The sequence below is a fragment of the Eptatretus burgeri genome, chromosome 24 (assembly GCF_056783735.1).
Source record: "Eptatretus burgeri isolate ZD-2024b chromosome 24, Ebu_testis_v1, whole genome shotgun sequence".
NCBI classification, from domain to species: domain Eukaryota; kingdom Metazoa; phylum Chordata; class Myxini; order Myxiniformes; family Myxinidae; genus Eptatretus; species Eptatretus burgeri.
This window is the reverse complement of record NC_140984.1, coordinates 801,297-824,953: the sequence shown is the minus strand read 5'-3', so window position 1 is coordinate 824,953 and position 23,657 is coordinate 801,297. Positions and strand designations below refer to the sequence as shown.

The 23,657-nt window shown below is 48.2% G+C and overlaps 1 protein-coding gene across 1 annotated transcript; it reads left to right on the top strand.

The window, feature by feature from the left end:
* Positions 1–1,707: 1,707 nt before the first annotated feature.
* LOC147007847 (rap guanine nucleotide exchange factor 2-like) lies at positions 1,708–22,988 on the top strand. The gene is given in 18 exon segments (XM_085866273.1): positions 1,708–2,087; positions 3,727–3,831; positions 4,010–4,178; positions 4,928–5,064; positions 5,485–5,643; positions 5,817–5,957; positions 7,388–7,552; positions 9,726–9,833; positions 12,296–12,490; positions 14,416–14,524; positions 16,418–16,536; positions 16,539–16,639; positions 16,894–17,027; positions 17,896–18,136; positions 18,362–18,742; positions 18,882–19,093; positions 19,615–19,738; positions 22,094–22,988. Coding segments are annotated over 18 exon segments (2,961 nt in total). The 5' UTR covers positions 1,708–1,976; the 3' UTR covers positions 22,344–22,988.
* The last annotated feature ends 669 nt before the right edge of the window (positions 22,989–23,657 follow it).

The window sequence follows — 23,657 nt, the reverse complement described above, 5'->3', positions numbered from 1 at the left end:
GGGGAGTCAAAGCCACGCCTACTCATAGCCACGCCCACCTACAGCCACGCCCACTTATAGCCACGCTAAAAGTCGGGTCGGTTTGTGTACATCCCCGGGGGAGTCAAAGCCACGCCTACTTGAAGCCACGCCCATTTACAGCCACGCTAAAAGTCGGATCGCTTTGTTTACATTCCCGGGGGAGTCAAAGCCACGCCTACTCATAGTCACGCCCACTTACAGCCACGCCCACTTCAACTGGTTTTCAATCCGCGGAGTGTCTTCCTCCCTCGGTTCGTCTCCCATTGTGGTCCATTCTGTGTCTCTGTGTCTCTCTCTGGTTTGTGTGTTGAGGACTTGGTCCGATTTCGCCCTGGTGATGTGGACGCCCTTGCTCACCGTTCTGTGTTCTCCTCTCTGCACCTGTGAAGGTGAGTCTCCATTATTGTTGGTGAGAGGTGGGTTCAAACTTCCCGGTGAGGAAAGTGTGTGCGGTGAGTAACGGGTACACAGGAACGTCTCTCGTCTATAAACCACATCCTTGTTTACCTTCAATGTACACTCGATTCTGGCACACACGAACATGGCAAGTGACCCGGATTTTCGGGGTTTGACCCGTTTTGTTTGTGAAAACCCACAGACCCGTTCTCGTGGGGTCTAAACCCGATTTGGACGGAAAAAAAATTCACTCTCGAACGTGTTGGTGATGTTTATCAGGAATCTGGAACACTTTAAATGGCAGGATTTGATTCGATTCGGATTGTTGGGACACGACGTCGTCTAATCACAAAGAACTACAGAGAGAGAGGGGGAGAGAGACAGAGAGAGAGAGAGGGGGGAGAGAGACAAAGAGAGAGGGGGGAGACAGAGAGAGGGGAGAGAGAGAGAGAGGGGGAGAGAGACAGAGAGAGGGGAGAAAGAGAGAGAGAAAGGGGGAGAAAGAGAGAGAGAGAGAGAGAGAGAGAGAGAGAGAGAGAGAGAGAGAGAGAGAGAGAGAGAGAGAGAGAGAGAGAGAGAGAGAGAGAGAGAGAGAGAGAGAGAGACAGAGAGAGAGAGAGAGAGACAGACAGAGAGAGAGACACAGAGAGAGAGACACAGAGAGAGAGACACAGAGAGAGAGACACAGAGAGAGAGAGAGACACAGAGAGAGAGAGACACAGAGAGAGAGAGAGACACAGAGGGAGAGAGACACAGAGAGAGAGAGACACAGAGAGAAAGCTCCAGGTTCGAGTACAGTGCGGTGTCTCATTTCATGAATATTGATTACGGTTATAATTTAGAATATGGTAACTTATGGTATGAAATATCCTTCATGTTGATGTGAGGTGTGCAACCTGTACCTGCTGGTTACATCATTTTCCTGTCAGTGCAGTTGTATCGCTCAGGCAATGCCCCTGTTCCACCTGATGTTATTGATCCCCCTGTAATCAACACACCTGGTGTTATTGATCCACCTATAATCAACACACCTGTTATTGATTCACCAATAATTAATCAACACACCTGGTGTTATTGATCCACCTATAATCAACACACCTGGTGTTATTGATCCACCAATAATTAATCAACACACCTGGTGTTATTGATCCACCTATAATCAACCCACCTGGTGTTATTGATCCACCTATGATGAATCCACATGGTGTTTCTGGTGCAGGTGGAATGTCATGACTGTTTATCGTTTTAAGGGTTAGCTGGAGTATCACGTGACACTCTGGTCCCTGCAGGTGGATCACACAGAGGACGGTGAAGACACCTCGAATTGGGCCATTTTGCTGCGCCCATCCTGCCCATCCTGCCCATCCCGCCCATCCCGTCCATCCCGCCCATCCTGCCCATCCCGTCCATCCCGTCCATCCTGCCTATCCCGCCCATCCTGCCCATCCTGCCGATCCCGTCCATCCCGTCCATCCCGTCCATCCCGCCCATCCCGCCCATCCCGCCCATCCCGTCGCACGTTTCGTGTGATTACCCCTCCCGGTGAGCGCCATCCCATCATGGACGACATTGAAAACAGACCCAGATCAACACGGGCTCTCGGCTCCATCACTGGCTCAAGGCTTCCATCGTCATCACCAATCCCTCTGCCTTCGTCGCCACAATCAATGGTCAGAGTCGCTGAGATGACAAAACGTTCCCTTCGGTGTCATTGTCCTCACAATGCACGTCATTCATACAACACTCACAAAAACGTTCCTTGGGGGCCACAGGTGAGTGAGCATTGCCGCAGGTAACCGTGCTTTCACCAGTTTGGAGCTCGTGAAACCCACAAACTCCGAGTGTCCGTAAATCGTGACTCGTGAGCCCTTGTCTGAGTCGAGTGTTCACAAAACACACACATCGACAATGTCTGCAAAAAACAATGGGATGGAAAACAATGAAGGCTTGTATTTACACAATGGTGTGTATTTTAAAAATGAATGACATTCACGGGACGGGCAGGACGGCCTGCACGTGCGTACACTCGCGTCTCAGCCGTCTAGCCTGGGTTCGAATCCCGACACAGGTGTAAACTGCCATCCTGGTGTTTCACAGGCACAGTGATCCGTCAATGTGTTTGTGTATGTCGTCCCTCGGATCGACGTTGAACCGGGGGTCACGTCTGCCGGCATTAGTCGGTGGACGTTAACAATCCCACTGTGTAGTTAGCTCACCAAGAGGAGGCGAGCTATCGCCGGCACCATGGAACGAGTCACAAATTCCTGCCACAATTACTGCTGGAAAAGCAATGGCAAACCACCCAGTTTAACCCTTACCAAGGAACTTCTTGGGCAGTAAGTCAGAATGAGAATGACGTTGCTGAAACGGTAACCATGACAACGCCCCCTGAACGAAGGACCAAGCTGGTTGCCTGAAGGTGAATGTTCAATGATAATGAAGGTGAATGAAGGACATGTTCACCTTCACTTTCCACATTACAAATGGAATAACCTGTTATGTTGTACAACCAGACCCCACCCCACCCCTCTCCCCCAACCCCCCTTTTCCCCAAACTCAACTCATTGCCTCCGACCTGGTAAAATGATAATCACAACGTCCCGCCGTCCAGCTTTCTCTTGGGTCACTACACGTTAACCTATCCTTGTGTTAACTTACTCTTCCCACTGATTCTGAATCGTCATGTGACGTCACTGTTCTTTCGCATGCATCACGTGTCGTGAAATGACAAAGACGAGAACATCACTCGGTGGAGCGCACACCTCCAGCAGGTTGAACAGGTCACCGTTTGTGTCCCACTGGTCGGCTGGATCCGGATCCGGACCTGAACCAAAATCGAATCACCTTGGTCTTGTCACCTACACACATCATCCACCTTGGTCTTGTCACCTACACACAAAATAAAACAAAGCTCCATTCGCCAGGTGAACATCAGCACTGTCATGTCCGTTTCTCTTTGGGCATTTTAGTCGTGAACCTTTCAAACTCCGTTGGTGTGTAATGTTTGTAATGTACAATGTTTAATTACTCGGTGAGTGATTCAATGCTGGAAAAGTTTGCTTTCTTCTTATCGAGGAATCGTTGGTCGTTGGAGTCCCAAGTTCTCGGACTGTTTTCACGTTTCCACGTCCAAACATCTGCTTTTCTGGAGGAACCCTCGATGGATGACTCGTGATGTAAAAGATGAGTGGCGACCGTCATGATGGAGGTCACATGTTGTAATGTTCTCAAGTGATCCCTCTTTGTGACCTCCTATCTCACAGCCTTGTGACGTCTTTGTGAATGACCTGCACGTGTTGTCCTGCACAGCTCCCGGAGGAGTTGAGCAAGCTGCACCTCGGGGAGGGTCGTCACCGTACGGCGGGCATCCCAACCAGTGAGTCGGAGAGGTCCAGCCTTTGGGACATATTCCAGGTACACCGAGCGACCAACATCGTGCCCTCCTCCATGTTCTCAACTTCCATTCCCATTGAACTATTCAAGAGGAGAAAAGCTCAGTGAATGGACAGACAATGAGAACGGTGATGTGTGTGTGTGTGTGTGTGTGTGTGTGTGTGTGTGTGTGTGTGTGTGTGTGTGCTTGTATGTGCAGGTCATGAAATATCATCACCTGCGTCTGTCATGGCCGACGGAGGCCGTGCTGGACTGTGATGAAGATATTGAGGAAGATGGACAACGGGCATCGGTGTGGCTGTCCAGCCGAGACCCTATCCGGGATTGCATGGAGAAGGACCCTGTTGACCGGACGGACGATGACATCGGTGAGGCCTGTTGTGGAGTCAAGTTGCTTTGACTCGCTCAAGGGAAATGTCTGTTTTCAGCTTTTTGTTGTTCGTCCGGTGCACGCACCTTGATGGGGTTCGTTTGTAATTGGGTCCACACCTCCTGAGTAATCACTTGTGCGACCAAATCCGCCGTCAAGTTCACGCAACTCCATCTTTGTCCGGATCCGAGCGAGTCGTCGCGCAACAAGGTTCGTTAATTTGTCATTGCGCGTGCAACCAGGACTGTGACGACCGATCGTGGTGTCCAAATGTGCGTCTGATAAAATGCATCACGACTATCCGCTCAGCACGCCACTTTGAATTGGAGCTCATCGTTATTGCAAGCAACCAGTTGCTAGCGACTGCTCGCAACCGGTTGCAAAAACATCCGCACGTAAACAATTCAGTTGCGTGCAACTGAGTCGCGTGACTCGTTGAGGGGTGTCATTGAGCTGGCTTGTTGGAGTGTTTATCGTGTGTGACGTCACAGTACAAGTTTAATCCCGTGTGTGGTGATGGTCTTGTTGGTGGAACAACTTGTTGAAAAGTTGAAAAGAGTGAAAGTTTTGACATTTGATGGCCTTGTGCTGCACATGAAACAAGAAGATCGTGAAAAAGAGGGAACAGGCAGCGAAAGCACAACACAATGAAAATGAGGACTTGAGTGACAGGTGGACGATTAATTAATTAATTATTGTTCAATGTCATCCTTCATCCTGTTGGACCGATTTATCCTGCCCTATCAGAGCGGCTCCTGGATTTCGTGCAACAGTTCCCGGCATTCGCGGACATGACGACGTCGGTACGGCGGGAGTTGTGCTCGGTTGTGGTGTTCGCCGTGGTGGACCGAGCTGGCACAACGGTGCTTCAAAATGAGGAACAGGTGAGCCGCGTTGTTCAAGTCCAGTGTGCCCTTTGTTCACAGATCAAAGTTTAATCTCCCATTAGATGCTGAACAATCACCTGAGTTTTTATTAAATAAATAAAAAATTACAAATCCACCTGGAAAACACAAGATCGAAGGGAAGGCTTTACTGGCGTGGTGACGATTGTGGGACAATGACGTCACACACGATAATTAAACACGTGGTTTTTTGACACGTGCTTTTCCAATCACTTGCGTCTGTTTGTCTGTCTGTCTGTCTGTCTGTCCAGGTAATAACATTGTTTTTTTTTTCCCCCATTTCGCCTTTTCTCATCAAATTTTCAACAAACCTTTATTATGAGAATACGGAAAAGAATCACGAAAACCTGTACTTGGGTCTGTGAAAACTCTTCTGTAGGAAACTTGTGTCTTCATCAGCTGGAGTCGTGGTGTGTCATCGTGAAAGGTGCGGTGGAGATCATTGAGAGAGAGGGACGGGTGAAAGCATTGGGCGTGGGCAACGGCTTCGGTGTGACGCCATCCCTGACCAAGCAGTACATGATCGGAGACATGCTGACCACGGTGGATGATTGCCGGGTGAGTGTTTGGTTGAGTGTGGAACTCCAAAATGGCAAACCGAGTCGACCATCTCCTCAATATCATGGTGACCACCTTGACACCACATTCATACCTGTCTCTATTATTGTTGTATATATTGATTGATTGATTTTGAAAATTCTGACTGTGTGTGTGTGTGTGTGTGTGTTCAGTTTGTGTGCGTCACCCAGCAGGACTACTGCCATATTATTAACAAGGCAGAGCGTGCGGAGGAGCACGGGGAGGTCGTGCGGGCCAAGGAACACCGTGAGCCGGACCGTACGGGCCCACGAAAGGGACACATTGTCCTCAAGGCATGTTGTTGCTCCACAATGACTTGTTTCCCACAGTCACGAAAGCTGATGTGAAGCCGCTCGTGCAGTACCTTGTGACAGGGTGAACAAACGTCGAGTGCTGGGCTCGAACACCTTTACACACTTGAATCGCTCAGTGGTGAATGGGTCGGATGGGGAGGAGGAGAAAGGGCTCAGTGGTGAAGGGATAAGTAGCAGTGGGGAGTAATAAGAGGTGGGGGCAAAGGGAAGTGGGAGATTGGAGGAGGTGGAGAAAGGAGCTGGAAGAGAGAGGTTGGGGAAGGAGGCAGCCTTGTAGATGTGAATGGGGGCAGCTTTGAGAGGGGGGAGTGATGGGTGAGATTTGAGGGAGAAAGGTGTGGGGGGAGCTTTTTTGAAAGGTGAGGGGGAAGCTTGGGGTGGAAGAGAGAAGTTTGCTTTGAAGAGGGAGGTGGCTAAATTGAGAGGGAGGGGAGACGATGAGAGCAGGCACGGTCATGGGGAGGAGGGAGACGGGAGGGGTGGGAAGAGGGAGAGGATGAGACTAGGTGTTGGTATGGTGGAGATGGGAGTGGGTGGGGGGAGGAATAAGATTTGAGGGGTTTGGAAGAGCAAAACCGAACTTGGAACACATAGTAAACACGGAGGAAACAAAATAACAGTCAAAACGCGATGAACAACGACCAGAAACTTATGTTTGAGAAAGTCAGCAGAGACCCCTGGGGAGAACCAGCCGTCGCCTCAAAAACCGGAACCGGAAGTGATTTGCTCATTATCCTAAAGTGTGTCGTCGTTGTTGCAAACTCTGGCGTTTTGTTTGAAAAAGTGAAACGAACTTGCATCAACGTCCCTCCAGTTCCACCATTGTTCCTGATATTCCACCTTTTACTGCAATATGGTTTTTTTTCTCGATCATCTGGTTTGGTTCTCTCAACATTTTGTGTGCAAACAAACAATGGAGCGTCGGCATCTGAGCCACTGGACCGGGCCTACCTGGAAATGGAGTTTCCACGTGCCGGGCGGAGTGCTGTGCGTTTCCATGCGTCCTCCTCATACACCGCAAACCTGGTCCTCAACTTGAATCTCGTATTTACATCATCGAGTCGACACGTCATTTCGAATCTCAGGCTACATTTCCTTTTTCCACCTTGGTCTCTCGGCCATCGGGCTGACGAGTCTGACACGAGGCCGCGCGTAAACCTCGGCCTGGATGGGATCGCCAGTGGCCAAAACTGATGGGAATTCCGCGTTGAGGATCGAGCAGCTTCTCATGGTTTGGCCAAACATTGCGGAAACGTTCCATTTTCGGATGTTGAGCTTCAATGTCGGACTTCGAAGACCAATGGTAGATAATGGCGCCGTGTCGGCTTTGGTGCAGAATCGCGAGTGAATATTGAAACGTTCGCACATAATATGATTGTATGAACAACAAACTTCAATTGTCTCACCAGGGAAGCCCAGAAGGGTTGATCGACCACCTCGTGGAGGAACACTCGCTGGTTGATCCCACATATGTGGAGGACTTTTTGCTCACCTGGCGAACATTCCTGCCGAATGGCTTGCCCGTTGGACGCAAACTGCTCACGTGGTTTCACGACAACAGCCTTCGCGACAAGGTGTGACGGGAGGAATCCTCACTGGGCCTTCTTTCTCTCATTTTTGGTCACCTGAATATTGCATCATATTGTCTCGATGACCAATGACAGTTGTAGTGGATGTGTCTCCTCGATAACTCCAAAACCATGAAACCTTGTGGCCTGAAACTTTGCACGCCTACGAAGGGAACTCCAAGGAAGTGCAAGAGTGAAAATTGGGTGTTTGGGTTAATTAAAACACTCCTTTTGATGATAAGTAACGGCCAAATTTAATTATATCCTTTATCAAGGCTCATCCCGCCCTTCGCTGGGGTCTTAATTCGCCATTTTTTTTTAGCCTGCTCAACAATGCCTTGACTTGGAACAGGCCACAACAGTTTCTGAATGATAATTTTTTTTCACTTTCCTTACTCACATCATCCAATGCCTGATCATCATACCTACGAATCGCTGGACACATTGCAATGCTTGTAAACACTCATTCGTAGCTTTATTTCATTTCTGCACATGCCATAACCTCGAGAATCTCTTAATTTAAGCGAAATTTCAAAATCTCAATCGACTTCATCAGTTGTTCCGATGTGTTCATTTGTCCAGTTGGGACATTATTTGACATTCCGGCCATCTCCGGGTCCATGCTGTTTGTATGATCGATGGCTAAACGCATGCTGAGCCTGCCGTTCCTTGTCAACCGTTTTGTTGAAGTGCTCGCCTGAGTGCTTAAGCCACTTGGCGAGCGCAATCCAAGCTGCTTGGTTGTTCGTTTCCAATCCGTGGTCAAGCGGTGGGGGTGTGCGGTGGCGTTAGCTTGTCGGTGGGGGTGTTAGCTTGTCGGTGGGGTGTGCGGAGGCGTTAGCTTGTCGGTGGTGGGTGCGCGGGGTTATTCGTTGTTGTTGGGGGTGCACGGGGTGTTAGCTGTCGGTGGGTGTATGCCGGGGTGTTAGTTGTCGGTGGGGGTGCACGGGGGTGTTACTTGTCGCTGGGTGTATGCCGGGGTGTTAGTTGTCGGTGGGAGTGCACGGGGTGTTAGTTGTGGGTGCGTGTATGCGGGGGTGTTAGTTGTCGGTGGGGGTGCACGGGGGTGTTAGTTGTCGGTGGGTGTATGCCGGGGTGTTAGTTGTCGGTGGGGGTGCACGGGGGTGTTAGTTGTCGGTGGGGGTGCACGGGGGTGTTAACTGTCGGTGGGTGTATGCTGGGGTGTTAGTTGTCGGTGGGGGTGCACGGGGGTGTTAGTTGTCGGTGGGAGTATGCCGGGGTGTTTGTTGTCAGTGGGGGTGCACGGGGGTGTTAGTTGTCGGTGGGGGTGCACAGGGGTGTTAGTTGTCGATGGGGGTGCACGGGGTGTTAGTTGTCGGTGGGGGTGCACGGGGGTGTTAGTTGTCGGTGGGGGTGCACGGGGTTTTAGTTGTCGGTGGGTGTATGCCGGGGTGTTAGTTGTCGGTGGGGGTGCACGGGGGTGTTAGTTGTCGGTGGGGGTGTACGGGGTGTTAGTTGTCGGTGGGTGTATGCCGGGGTGTTAGTTGTCGGTGAGGGTGCACGGGGGTGTTAGTTGTCGGTGGGGGTGCACGGGGGTGTTAGTTGTCGGTGAGGGTGCACGTGGGTGTGAGTTGTCGGTGGGGGTGCACGGGGTTTTAGTTGTCGGTGGGTGTATGCCGGGGTGTTAGTTGTCGGTGGGGGTGCACGGGGGTGTTAGTTGTCGGTGGGGGTGCACGGGGGTGTTAGTTGTCGGTGGGTGTATGCCGGGGTGTTAGTTGTCGGTGAGGGTGCAGGGGGGTGTTAGTTGTCGGTGGGGGTGCACAGGGTGTTGTGTGACAGTGTAATGGGCCGAGTGGTCTCTCCTTGTATTGTATGCTTGCGGAATGAGTTGATCTGCGATCAGCCAGAGAGTTTATTGTCTTTTACTTTTTTGTTCTAAAACTCCCCCCCCCAAAAAAAAACTTTTACTTTTGGAGCATCGGCGGCTCATTGATTAATTTGAATATTGTTCAGCAAAAAGAAAATTTAATTGCTCTAATATTTTGTCATATAATTAATAAAAAAGATTTTCAAGTTAAATATTATTCTGCACGAGGTGAAGAACTAATTAAAAATAAATATTTATTTTGTGTCCGGAATGATGTCTTTGTCTCGGTAAATAAACAAACAGATAATATTTGGGATATTTCTGGAACTTACCTGGAGTGCTTCGTGGCAGGTGACGCAGGTCGTTTTGTTGTGGGTCTGCATCCATTTCAATGACTTTGAGTCAGACCCGAAGCTCATGCGCCTTTTGGAGAACTTTGAGAGTTGCCTCGGACATGAGGTAATCCACCTGTCCCCCACCACCACCTGTCCCTCACTACATGAGGTAATCCACCTGTCCCCCACCACCACCTGTCCCTTACTACATGAGGTAATCCACCTGTCCCCCACCACCACCTGTCCCTCACTACATGAGGTAATCCACCTGTCCCCCACCACCACCTGTCCCTCACTACATGAGGTAATCCACCTGTCCCCCACCACCACCTGTCCCTCACTACATGAGGTAATCCACCTGTCCCCCACCACCACCTGTCCCTCACTACATGAGGTAATCCACCTGTCCCCCACCACCACCTGTCCCTCACTACATGAGGTAAACAACCTGTCCTCCACCACCCATGACCCCCCTCCCCCCATTGTTTAAAATCCATGAACATAATAAACATTTCCCAATTACGGACACACCGGTTTATTCAGCTTCCTTTTCTGGTCCTATTACACATTTGAGATGTTCACTAAAAAAAATTTCCCAGCACTCTGGCGATATTCGAGATGGCGTCCAAAATGGGCAAAATCATAGAATACGGTAAATAACATCTCAAAACTGTGGCAAATTGGAAAAATAATCATTGGGATTTGGTTCCTGATCATGAGTTACTCGTTTCTGATAATTGGAGGTACGTGGACTGCTTTCTGCATTTTGGGTGGTGTTGGACCTCTGCTGAAAACAGTTGAAATCCTCAGGTTCGCCTCTGGAACCACGCGGGATTGTCCTCTTCTGCTATTTGCAGCACTTTCTGCCATCCATCACGTTCGAACGAAGAGGTGCCCTCCTTTGTGTCGATGCCTGCCTTTTTCACACGGATTCGGCCTCCAGAATTGTAGAAAATACAATCAGGTCCAAAAATGATCTATTCTGATGATTTCTTGCGCTTTTCCCTTCCTTCTCGGCTGGTAGATGGTCCAGGAGCTTCAGGGTCGTTAGATGGTTCACTAGCTGTTAACCGATGTAGGTTCAGGGTAAATCTTTGGTAACATCCTCGGGGATAGCCCTCGTTCTCCTGGATCTCATCAGGAATGCCAGGACAGATATCCGTCATTCGATACGAAGAACCTGGTGGTTCGGCCAAGCGACGATCCCGTATATTTTTGAGAAGTGCCGATCTATCATTTGGATTCGTCAAGTCTGAAAATTATGTGAACGATCCATGATTTATTCCAGACATACGAATGACACGATGTTCCCGTTTGCGTTTTCTTTCCATTTCAACAACTTTCTTTTGACAATTACATTAAACTCTTTCTTGCTTGTCTGACATCTTGACTTGTGATCTTGATCTTGACGAGCTACAATCTCACGAAGCGAACTAATCTAACCTGGAAAGAGATAAAAAAACACATAAAAAGATTAGTTCACATAATACTTGAGTGTATGTAAATATTCAAAGTGCATCGGGGTGTGTATAGGGGTGTGTGTGTGTGTGTGTGTGTGTGTGTGTGTGTGTGTGTGTGTGTGGGTGTTTTCTGGCTTTCACATTATCGACCATCTTCAATTCTAAGTACGATAACAATAATAAACATCCTTGATAAGAATTGCAAGATGAATATTCCAAGGTTCTGTCCCTCCATTATTATTACATTGATGATTATTTGATATTTACTCTGATTTTACCATTTTTAAAACCATTTTGAACTCCATCTTGGATTTTATTGATGGCAACAAAACATAAATAACCACATTATCCTATTAGTTTCTAATAATCAGGAACATATATCTTACAATGAATCCAGATATTAATTTACTGTATATTATTCTTCGTTTCAGGCTGTGATGTACAAGTTTGTGTGATTTTTTCCGATTGTGGCGGCCATTTTAGATGCCATCTTGGAATTTAAACATTGTAACAAAATTCAATCACTCGGTATTAGTTACTAATGATGAGAAACACATCATTCCAATTAATCATTTACAATTTTGTCACAGTTTTTGGCTGTTATATATAATTTTCTTTGATTTTGCATATTTTGGTGGCCATTTTGGATTTTTAAAAATGGCAACAAAACCCAATTATCAGAAACTAGTAACTAATGACGAGGAACCAAATCCCAATGATTATTTTTCCAATTTGCCACAGTTTTGAGATGTTATTTACGGTATTCTATGATTTTTACCCATTTTTGACGCCATCTCGAATATCGCCAGAGTGCCGGGAAATGTTTCTTGTTAACATCTCAAATGTGTAATGGGACCAGAAAAGGAAGTTGGTTTGGTGGAGTCCTGGGTGGGGTGCACGGATACCCTCCGTCGATACTTGACTCGAGTGGAAACCGACACACAAAGGGTCGAACAAAACAAAGGGCCCACCGTTGCCATGGCGCACAATCGGGTTCATTGTTGCTCCAGCTTTATACATCGATCTTCCTGATTGGTTAGTGAAGTCGAAAGAACCCGATCTTGTTTTGTTGTTGTATTCTCAATTTTAATGTCGTGACTCCTTTTTTCCGAAACTCTGTCCGCAGGAAATGATCGAGTACTCGCAGCATCTCAGAGTCGCTTGCTCGACCCGGGCTCGTCTTCGGAACGTCACGCTCTCGCGCTCGTCACGTGACTCGCCCCTCGAGTTTGAGCTGGCACGTGCTCGTGGCGCAATATACGTGTCGAAGGTCAAGCCCGGCAGTAAGGCCGACGAGTGTGGCTTGCGGCGAGGGGATCAGGTAAAACCACCGTGCTGGGAAAAACTTTCACAAAACAACTTCGATGTTGTTAACGTTGCATCAGAGGGGAAAATATTTATTTAATTATTCGTCGTTAACTCTGCCACCGAAGGTGGATGGACGTTGTATTTTTACCCCTGTGTGTTTGTCTGTTTGTCTGCAGGATATCTCAAAAAGTTGTGGACGGATTTGGACAAAACTTGGTGGACAGGCTTGGTTTGTGATGAGAACAAATTGTTTTGATTTTGGTGAAGATCCGGATTCAATATTTTAAAAAATGAATCTTCACCATTGAGAGATCGGCCCCAAAAACGACAAAAATATATATATATATATATATATATATATATATATATATATATATATATATATATATATATATATATATATATGTTCTTCTTTCGGCTGCTCCCGTTAGGGGTCGCCACAGCGGATCATCCGTTATGATCCGCATACTGATTTGGCACAGGTTTTACGCCGGATGCCTTTCCTGACGCAACCCTGGTCGCCTCTTACGACACAGGGAATAAGGATTGGGTTTCGCCATGATTCCAGGCTGCCCTACACCCTCTCATAGCGCGGCCCAACGCAGAGCACCCGTCCTCAAGCGATCCTCCAACCCAAGCCTCCGAGTAGCCGGATTACAGGCGCACGCCACTACGCCCAGTCCAACAATATATATATATATATATATATATATATATATATATATATATATATATATATATATATATATATATATATATATATATATATATATATATATATATATATATATATATATATATATATATATATATATCACGATATCTCAAACTGTTGTGGATGGATCCGGACAAAACTTGGTGGACAGGTTTGCTTTGTGACAAGAACAACCTGATTCGATTTTGTTTCAGGTCCGGATGCAGATCCGGTCTATCAGTGCGATACAAACCGTGAACTGTTCATCTTGGCAGAGGTGTTTGCGCTCTACCCAGTGCCGTTCAATGTTTTTTTTTTTTTTGCAATCATCTGGTTTCAAGAAAGAGTGGTTGTTCGGCACTGGTAATCAGCATCAGCTGGACGGCATCAGCCCACGTGTCCTAAAAACCTGCTCCTGTGCTCTTGCTCACCCTCTCTCTGTTCAAGAGTTCATGGTTCATGTGATGTCCAAGCATGAAGAGTTTCCGTCGTGATTTCGAAGAGTGCCGTTCTAGTTTTTAAAACGCTCTTCCGGTGAAACAGTTCCTTCGGCTTCTGCCGATTAGCCATGAGCTTCGCAGAGCTACAGCCCCCGACATCTTCGTCGGATTGTGCTGCAGCCAACACTGGGAAGAGAATTTAATTCTCAATGTTATAGACCAGTCCACCCCGTAGAAGGGACATCCACGGACACGTTTTTCGGGCTTGCTGGTCCTCGTCAGCATGGAGCGGAAGTTCCTCCACCGGTGTTCGGTCCAATTTCTGCACATCCGTTGCGGAGATGAATGGATTGATGGATGACGTCCGTGCAGGACCAATTGGTAGTCACAAGGAAGCATTACCGGTCTCCAATGACATCAAGTCGAGGACCTTGCTTTGAAGTCTTGTTGTGCCAACGCCGCGCCAGTTTTCTCCCATTTTGTTAAATGTTCGAGATTTGTTGTCGCCCTGTTTCAGCCCTGATGTACAATGTGGGTTGTTTGTTCTCTTGTAGCACACAGAGGAGCCTGTATTCTCTGGGTGCTCGGTGATGTAACTACTGCTTGACGATTCCTCTTTTATTTGGACGGTGCTTCGTTCATGTTCATCCGTTATCGATCTGATCGATCGCCGAAGCTCAGATTTGATGTTGCGTTCCGCGAATACACGTCACGTGTGTTGACGAAGCTTCGGTGGCCCTCTTTGGGCCATCAGATTGAAACCTGCCCGTCCCTGAGGGTGTGCCGTCACATTTTGTCCGACAGATTGTCGAAGTGAACGGGCACAGCTTTGAGAACGTGTCCGTAAACACGGCGGAGGACCTTCTCAAGAAGAGCACCCATCTGTGTTTGAGCGTGAAGAACGGTCTCCTGAGTAAGCGCGTTCTACCTGGGGGGACATCATTGGATCACTTGTTGTTTGTATATGATTGTATTCAACCTCATCACATAAAATGTCCACTTAACCAAAGAGATTTCATCCAAGCAACGCACAGCAAGGGGGTCACGAGACAAGAGGGGTGGGAGAGGGACGGACAAAACAGTGGGGGACGGAGACATTAGGAGATCTGTGGAAGGGAGAGGGATGGGTGGGAAACATGGGGAATACAAGATGGACACCTCAGGGACTTTCAGGAAGGAAAGCAGGGAATTTGAAGGAGGTGGGTTTGGGGTGGATTAACGGGGGGTAGAAAAGATCGAGGATTTGGATGGGGGGTGATAGGTGGTGAACAGCTGTTTTAAAGACCTGGAGGGAGGAGTATGATTGAAAAGAGTGAGGGAGTTTATTCCAAAGGCGGGAAAAAAGAGGAATGAAACAGTGAATGTGAGCAATGATTCTTGATTTTGGTAGTTTTCCCAGAAGGGAGTTGTTGGCTGACCTTGAGCGCCCTGCGGAAATATGGGGGAGACAAATCGCAGAGAGAGAGAGCAAGGGGGGAGAGACCGGAGAGGAGACGGTAGAAGACAGAAAGACCACCGACTTGCCAGGAATTTGAAATTTCTTCACGGCAACAGCTCACCTTCTGTTTGCGAAGGCACCGAGTGATCTTTAACTAGCACTAACTAATGCTGACAGGTGGGACACCCAGTTTAACGTCCACCCGAGGGACGGCACACACGTTCATGAACCACCGTACCTGTGAAACATCACGATGACTGTTTACAGCAGGGTCGGGATTCGAACGTCCTCGAGGTGAGTGTGCGCACCTGTAGTCAGTCCATCCTGCGAGCCCTGTGCAAGCACTCCATCGGCATTTGTCTCTCGACGCACAAGATCTTCATGAAACATACACTCTTACCTTGGCGCGTGCACCTGTGACCTGCTCCTGGTGTACTGAGGCTTGTTGAGACATTCGCAACAAACCCACTTGTTTCGTCCACCTGGGAAGCAAAACCCTCCTGATGGGAACCTGCAGTCGATGTGTGACAAGGACAAATGTGTCCAAGAGCTGCGTCATAAAGGTTTTGTCTTCAAAAGAAGAAGAAGAACAACAACAACAACGCGGAGCTCTCTTCGAGCCAGTGTTCGCAACGCGACGCCGCTAATAAATAAATAAAGAATAAAAAAATGGATAAATATATAAATAACAACAACAACTTCCGATATTTCGTCACGTGCCTTGATGGAGCCAATAGCAAGACCCGTCATGGAGGATCCTCGTTCATGACGAGAAAATCATGTATTTACGAAATTACAACACCTGAAATGGAATAATCTTTAAATAGTAACGTTTACTTTTCGAAACTTTAAAGCAAATGTCCGAATATATTTAAAAGTTCATGATAGACGCTCTCAAAAGGCACCGTCAATGCGAGGATGTATGCACGTGTTTAGTATTTAAGGAGATCCGGATGCTGTATATAAAATAGCCGAGTCCTGAAGGTTTTGTCTTCCACAGAAGAAGAAGAAGAAGAACAAGAAGAAGAAGAAGAACAACAATGCGGAGCTCTCTTGGAGCCACGTTCGCTCCGCGAGACGCGACTAAAAACCCTTCAGGCAGTGTTGGGTTTTCCTGAAACGAGACGCACAGCAAGGGGGGCGTCTGCGTCTTGTTCAGGAAATGTCGAGACGTCTGCGCTTCCAGATAAATTTCAAAGAAATATGGAAACTTTAATGTGTGCGATTGTCACCTGTGAGCTCGGCGAATTTATGTCGACCTGAGCTCAGGTGGGGCACGAAATGGGCAAACCGTGAAAACGTGAACCAGTCATGTAACCATTGACTCGTGTGAGTAATGGAAACTCCATTTGTCATGTTTGCCTCCAGGTTACAAGACCACGTGCTCCCGACAAGAGGAATGCAGCATCACGTGTCCTGCGCACGAAGCACGTGTCACCGGGAAGCGTTACTGTGTCCCGGAGCTGAGCGCCGTGGAGCCCTCACCTGGCGCACACACACACAGCCAAGGTCCAACTCCTCGCCCGACAACGAACCCTTCACACCCACGGCCAATTCGCTCACCCACCTGCTGCGACCTCCGAAGCCCAAGTACGACCGTCGCACCTCGCACGCACCGATTTTGTGAGCACAACAGCAGCTTGGATAGCCGAGAGGTGTGCGCACTCAACTCTCAGCTGTTTAGCCTGGGTTCGAATCCCGACGCGGCTACAAACGGCCATCCTGGTGGTCGGAATCCAGGCCGAGTCATCGTCCCTCGGATGGACGTTGAACCTGGCGTTCCGCGTCACCGCAGAGTTTAACTTTCGTGTTCTGTTTTTTTTACACCGATGTTTGTCACGTAGCGATGTGCCGGTGACCCAAGATGACAGCATGGTGGCCATGAAGGCTTCAAAGCGCGGACCCGTGCCCCAGCCCCCAACCGCAGGCCTTTCCTCCAGCAGTCCTCCCCATCACTCGGTGCCTGGCTCTTCTCATGGTAATAAGCACAGATTGGCCACACTTCTGCTGCTGTGCCTTCAAACATCATTTTGGGATGTGTTTTCCTCGTCAGTGATGGTGATTTCTGCTTTTTGGGGTTTTTAATGTAATTTTTTGATTTAATTCGTACAAGCGAGCACACACACACACACACACACACACACACACACACACACACACACACACACACACACACACACACACACACACACACACACACACAATGCTTCTCCTTTCACCAATAGATGCAAAAATCGCATAATTTCTCTTGTGGCCTTGGAATGAAACAAACAATATATTTATAACAGCCCTCACTGTTCCCATTAGCTCCCAGCACCCCCACCCCGACATGATTAATAATAAATATCATCATTTTAAACTCACCCTGAACATTCACAAGCCCCAGATTTGTCTTTCCCATCGGTGTTCAGCAGCACCTAATTCTGACGCACGGTCCATTCACTGGTAGCGATCTGTCAGGGGTTGGGGTTTGTGCAGCGCACACCCGTCTCCTCGGGCCTTGCACCGACCCACACCATCAGCAGTTTGCGGGATGAGCAGCTGCCCGTTCAGAAAGCTGAGAAAGTTCTCCAAGTCTTTATTTGTGCAGAGGCGCAGCCCTTTGTCTCGGGAACTTTTCCAAGTATTTTCGACTTGTTCTCGAGCTTTGTGAGCCATTTCAGGTGACATTCCTCATCTTGCACGCACGATGTACTTTCTTTCGCCCCGAACGCGCAAGTTTCCTGGGGTTCCTGCGCATGCTGACCGAGCATTTCAAAAGTCAGTGGATTATTATGGAATAAAATTTGGGAGCAAATAAATATGAAATGTCTGACAACATCTTTGCTCTGCCCATCGTCTCACAGGGTTTGCTGACCAAGTAGTACGAGTATATCGTGCTGATCAGAGCAGTCGCTACGTGCTCACGAGTCGAGAAAGCACAGCGCGTGAAGCCGTAGTTGCCGCACAGCGCGAGTTCCAGTTGCAGGAACCACCTGAAGGTTCCTGCCTCTGTGAGGTATCCGTTACTCCAGCGGGTCTCGTCAAGCAAAGTCGGTTACCTGATTCCACGGTGCACCTGGCGGAGAAGATCCACCTCAACGCACGGTACGGCTGTCCGATCAGGCTGTGTCAGCATGAAACTGGTGATGTCTGACTCGTACACGTTAACGGAATGCTGGCGGAAGGAGCATCTCCTGCATTTATCGAAGATCGTAAATAATTTTCAGCAGATGAGTCTTCATTTCAATAAAAAAAGAAAATAAATAATTATCCATCATCCATGTTATCATTTTCAAAGACTGGACGATCCGTTGTTTGTCCTCACCACAGGTACTACCTGAAAAATGTCCGTCAGATAGAGACGCTGTGCTCCGACGAGGCCGTGCGGGAGTTGCAGAGGAAAGCGCAGATGTCGGTGCTGCGCTTGAGCAGCGCTGAGCTCGCGGAACAGCTCTCCGTGCGGGATTTTCAGTCGTTCGCCGCCATCCCGACTACCGAGTACGTCGAGGACCTTTTCCGGTTGCCTAATGCCACCACTCCTCACCTGCGGCACTTTGAGCAGCTGTTCGACCAGGAGACCTTCTGGGTGCCGTCGGCCTTGCTGTGCGAAGGGAGTGCTGTGAAAAGGGCCAAGGTCGTCAAACGCTTCCTTCAGGTGGCAATGTACTGCCGGCAACACAAGAACTTCAACTCCACGTTCGCCATCATCAGGTGGGTTACGCGACAACACGGGGAAACACGGACTGCACTCCCTTGTCCTTTGGCCACGATCGACTTCCAGCATTTCCAGAGCTCCATGCTCTGCTTCTCACGGCTCCGTTAAAACAATGTCGCTCTTCGCGCCGTCTAGTGGTCTGAGTCACTGTTCGGTGACACGGCTGCGGCACACGTGGGACAAGCTGCCGTCAAAGTACGAACAGCGATTTCAGGACCTCCAAGGTCTCTTTGACCCGTCTCGGAACATGGCAAGGTACCGTGCAGAGTTGAGCAGCTCGAACCTGCAGCCACCCGTCATCCCGCTGTTCCCGGTGGTGAAAAAGGACCTCACATTCATCCATGAAGGTCAGCCTCACATGTTCGTGCTGACGGCCTCTGTACTCGTGGGAATGCAGAAGGTTGAACAAATGATGATTGTGTTTTCTGTTGGGATTTGCGGGTTCGTCTGTCGAGCTGGCGGAGGCCAACTGAACTTAAATAACTGAACTTAAAATTTGATACTTGGTTATTCCCGGTGGAACCTTTTGCCATCTTTCAACTTGGCTTCCGGTGGGAAGCGTGGCCATTTGAGATGGCGTGCCGTCGGCTTCGCTCCGGTCATTATTGTCATGAACCCTTGACTGATATCATTTTATACACCACCAAGGTACTTGAACCTACCTGTTTACGTTTGCTGGGAAAGAACAAGTTCGAGAACCGAGAATATTGAAAAATAATTTTAAAAAAATATATTTATTTATTTGTTTTCACATCTTTGAAGAGAAAGGGAACAAAAGGAAATGGATAATGATGTCATAATTAGACACGACAATGAAGTTCACTCCATCCGTCGATGCTGAAAAGTGCTTTGTGGGAATTTTTTGCAGGCAACGACTCGTACGTGGATGGTCTTGTTAATTTTGAGAAGCTGAGGATGATTGCCAAGGAGGTGCGTGCGGTCGGGAGCCTGGCGGCGGAAACTCGGGAACCTGCGTTTGTGTTTCGGCAAAGGTGAGCGCGTTGTCACCGTCAGCACTCCGGACTTCTCTCAAACCATCATTTTGTTCTCATCACCATCATCATCACCAACCATCATCACAGGCTGACCTGCAGGTCTTTAGTGGAGAACCAGTGCACACTCAGGAATAATCCTATGAGGCCGAGATGAGATGTTGGTACAACATGCATTGATGACCGAATCAAGCATTGCATTGATTTGTGTGTGCTCAAAACCACTGTCACTTACTCCATTATGGCCACAAGAGGCCAAAAGGAAGATGTGTTTGCTGAAGATTTCGATGTGCAAGCCCGATGTTGATCACATCACCTCCAATTCCGATGCACAAACTGAAACTTGTTGCTCTTCCCAAACATCTCTTGGCTGGAAACTGAAGTTTCCGCTTAAATCAGCGAGAATGGTACCATCCCATGGTGAGGCTGGATGTTGGCAAGCTCAAGGATGAGAGGGTAGCTGAGGAGTTTGCAAACTAGCTGAGTGGATATTTGGGGGGTCTGGGTGCTTTTGGAGGTCCTGAAGAGTTGTGGAGTTCCTTCAAGACCACCGTCCTTGATGTTGCCGGTGGATGTCTTGAGAACTCACCGGAGGGCGAGGAAGAATTTTGTCTCTCAAGGGACACTGGATACCATTGACCAGAGTCACAGGATCAGGTTGAATGGAAGAGCTGAGCTGTTCAGGGAGCTGAGGCGTTAAACTGTACGTGCGTTAAGGGTGGACAAGGAGGACTATGTGTGAGGAATCTGTGAGGGGGTAGAGCATCACCTGTGGTCAAATGATTCTTGTCCTGATTACAGGGGAATTCGCGCATTGCGTTCAACCAAGCCCGTCCTTCGGTGCACTGCAGTTAGAGCAGAGAGTGGTAGGCTTTTGACAGAGGAGTCCGAAGTGAAGGCCCGCTGGGCCGGTTACTTTGAGCGGCTGTACCAGGCTGATCCACCAGCTGTCGTGTTGGACGTCAGGGGTGTTACAATCCCTGTTGCTGACCCTCGAATCAACTGTGGTCCACCTTCGCTTGTAGAAACACGGGCTGCGGTGAACCGATTGAAACAGGATAAAGCTCCAGGGATCTCTGGCATCCATGCCGAACTTCTCAAGGCTGGTGGAAATGCTGCACTCGTGTCGTTACATGCAGTTTTGTGCTCTGCCTGGAACACAGGCATCATCCCAACTGACTGGAAGAGGGGCCTTGTTGTTCCTTTCTGGAAAGGGAAGGGTGATCGCCAAGACTGCAACAACTACCGAGGGGTGAAGCTGCTCTCAGTGCCGGGCAAGGTCTTTGCTCCGATAATTCTTGACCATATCCTTGCTCGTCGGGTCCTCACCGAACGCAGACGAGAGTTTCGGCAGGGGCTGCTTGCAGCTCATGTTGATCTCTGTAAAGTGTTTGATTCAGTGAATCGGGATGCCCTCTGGAGGATTGTTGTTGTTACTGGAGTTCATCAGGGGTGTGTCCTGGCCCCCACATTTTTCAGCCCTTGTATGGACTGGCTTCTCGGGAGGATGTCGGAGAGATCAAGCTGCGGTGAATCATTTGGGAATGTCAAGATCTCTGACCTTGATTTTGCAGATGATGCGGTCATCTTTGTGGAGACGTTAGATATCCTCTTGGGGGCCCTCGAGGTGCTGAATGAGGAGTCGGAGCCGCTGGGATTACGGGTTTCTTGGGTCAAAACTAAGATCCAGGCTTTGAATGACATCTCGGATGCTGCTGTCCCATGTGTACCTGTTTGTGGTGAGGATGTTGAGGTCGTGGAGAGATTCACTTACCTTGGCAGTGATATACGTCTGGGTCGGGCCTGGGGAGTCATGGATTCACTGGATCACAGGATGTGGCGCTGCCTGGACCTGTGTGGGAGGACGAAACCATGAAGTAATAATTGTCCCAATTATTACTTAATCTTCTCCGTATTCTCGTAATAAAGGTTTGTTGAAAATTTGAAGACAAGAGCTCAAATGGGGGTTGGGGGGTGGGGGAGTTCAGGCCTGGACAGACAGACACACCAAATCGATACAACAAAACCGCGTCTCCTGCTGTGTGAGCAGACGGTCTCGTTAATGAGTTTGGGATTGTGAACAAGCGAGCTGGTTTTCTTAATCTCGTCATTTTCCTTTCCTTTCCTATTCTTTGTGAACCGGTGTCATCCGACTCTGCACAAGACACTTTATGAAGAGCTTAATCAAGCACTTAAATAATTTTCTGGATCCTTAAATAGATGAGCTTTTTGGATTTTGTGATTAATTTCCTGATTTTTTTTTGTTTGTTCATTTCTCTTGAACAATAACCATCCTTTGTTTCACACACCCCGGGCATGACCTAACCGTGGGTTGCGGCGTGTGCACGCGTGCAGGTCCTTGAGTCAAGGCGGTGCGGGCGCCGGCTTGTTGGACTCCACACTTGGCGGGACACGCAAGAAACGGCATCGGCGCTCCTCTTTCCTCGATCCCAAGAAGCTCTACAAGGAGGCGCTCATGGCCCGCCGCGTACGCCAATACTTGGCCGGACTTTCTGTGGAGCGCGATGAAGACCGGCTACTTTCGTTTTCACTGCAGTGCGAACCGGCAGGGAGTACAGGGCAACACCGGAAGGGCACCGGGTAGAGCGCATACCTCCACCACGCCGTGCCATGCCTGATCCACGACAACATGTCGGGCCCACACATTTTTTGAAATATCATGCTGTGTATCGTTTTTGGTCCTCAATCTCTCTCTGTCTCTCAATGGTGAAGAATCGCTTCAAAAATTATATAATTTTCACACCTGGATCCGGATTCGGATCTTCACCGAAAATCGAATCGATTCGGACTTGGACACCCAACCTGTCCAGAAGCTTCGTTCAAATTTCAAATCCGTCCATGACTTTGTTTTTCAGATGTTGTGCTCACAGACAGACAAACAAGGGGGTGAAAACTGAACCGCCGTCCACCATCGTCGGCAGAGGCCACAAGGAAATTACTCAAGGAAGTTCGACGCAGGAGGCCATTGTCGAAGAAATTTCTGATTCTTCCAGATCTCTCAATTACAAATGGAGAATCTTGGTGTTTATATCGTTTTCAGTAAGAAACAGGTTTTTATTTATCATCTCTGGCACTGGCACCAGTTTGTGTGGTGTTGACATCTTCCGGGTGAAGCTTATCTTCAGTCCTCTTGGACAGATCCTGCTTGGATGGTTGTAACACATGTTTCAAATCCAGACATGTTAATCCTTTCCTAATAAAGAAAAACGCACAGAATGTGCGAGAATGATCGGCAATTCTTCTTATATTCAACTTACTGGCAAAGTTCAACCTGTTTACACTTTTCATGTGCAGGTGGTCTTTCCGTACAGGGGGGAAATATAATTATGTGAATTACAAATGGAAACGAACTACTTAAAAAGAATCAAATCATATTTGAGGAGATTTTTATTTTCAGGTTTAATTATTATTAATCCGCCTCCCGGTGGGAGGGAGCTGTGCGGTGTATAAACACGATTGGGTTTGATTTCTATCTTGTGAATATGAAACGCTGTGCGGTGTATAAACACGATTGGGTTTGATTTCTATCTCGTGAATATTAAACGCTGTGCGGTGTATAAACACGATTGTGTTTGATTTCTATCTTGTGAATATTAAACGCTGTGCGGTGTATAAACACGATTGTATTTGATTTCTATCTTGTGAATATGAAACGCTGTGCGGTGTATAAACACGATTGGGTTTGATTTCTGTCTCGTGAATAAACGCTGTGCGGTGTATAAACACGATTGTGTTTGATTTCTATCTTGTGAATATTAAACGCTGTGCGGTGTATAAACACGATTGTGTTTGATTTCTATCTTGTGAATATTAAACGCTGTGCGGTGTATAAACACGATTGGGTTTGATTTCTATCTTGTGAATATTAAACGCTGTGCGGTGTATAAACACGATTGTA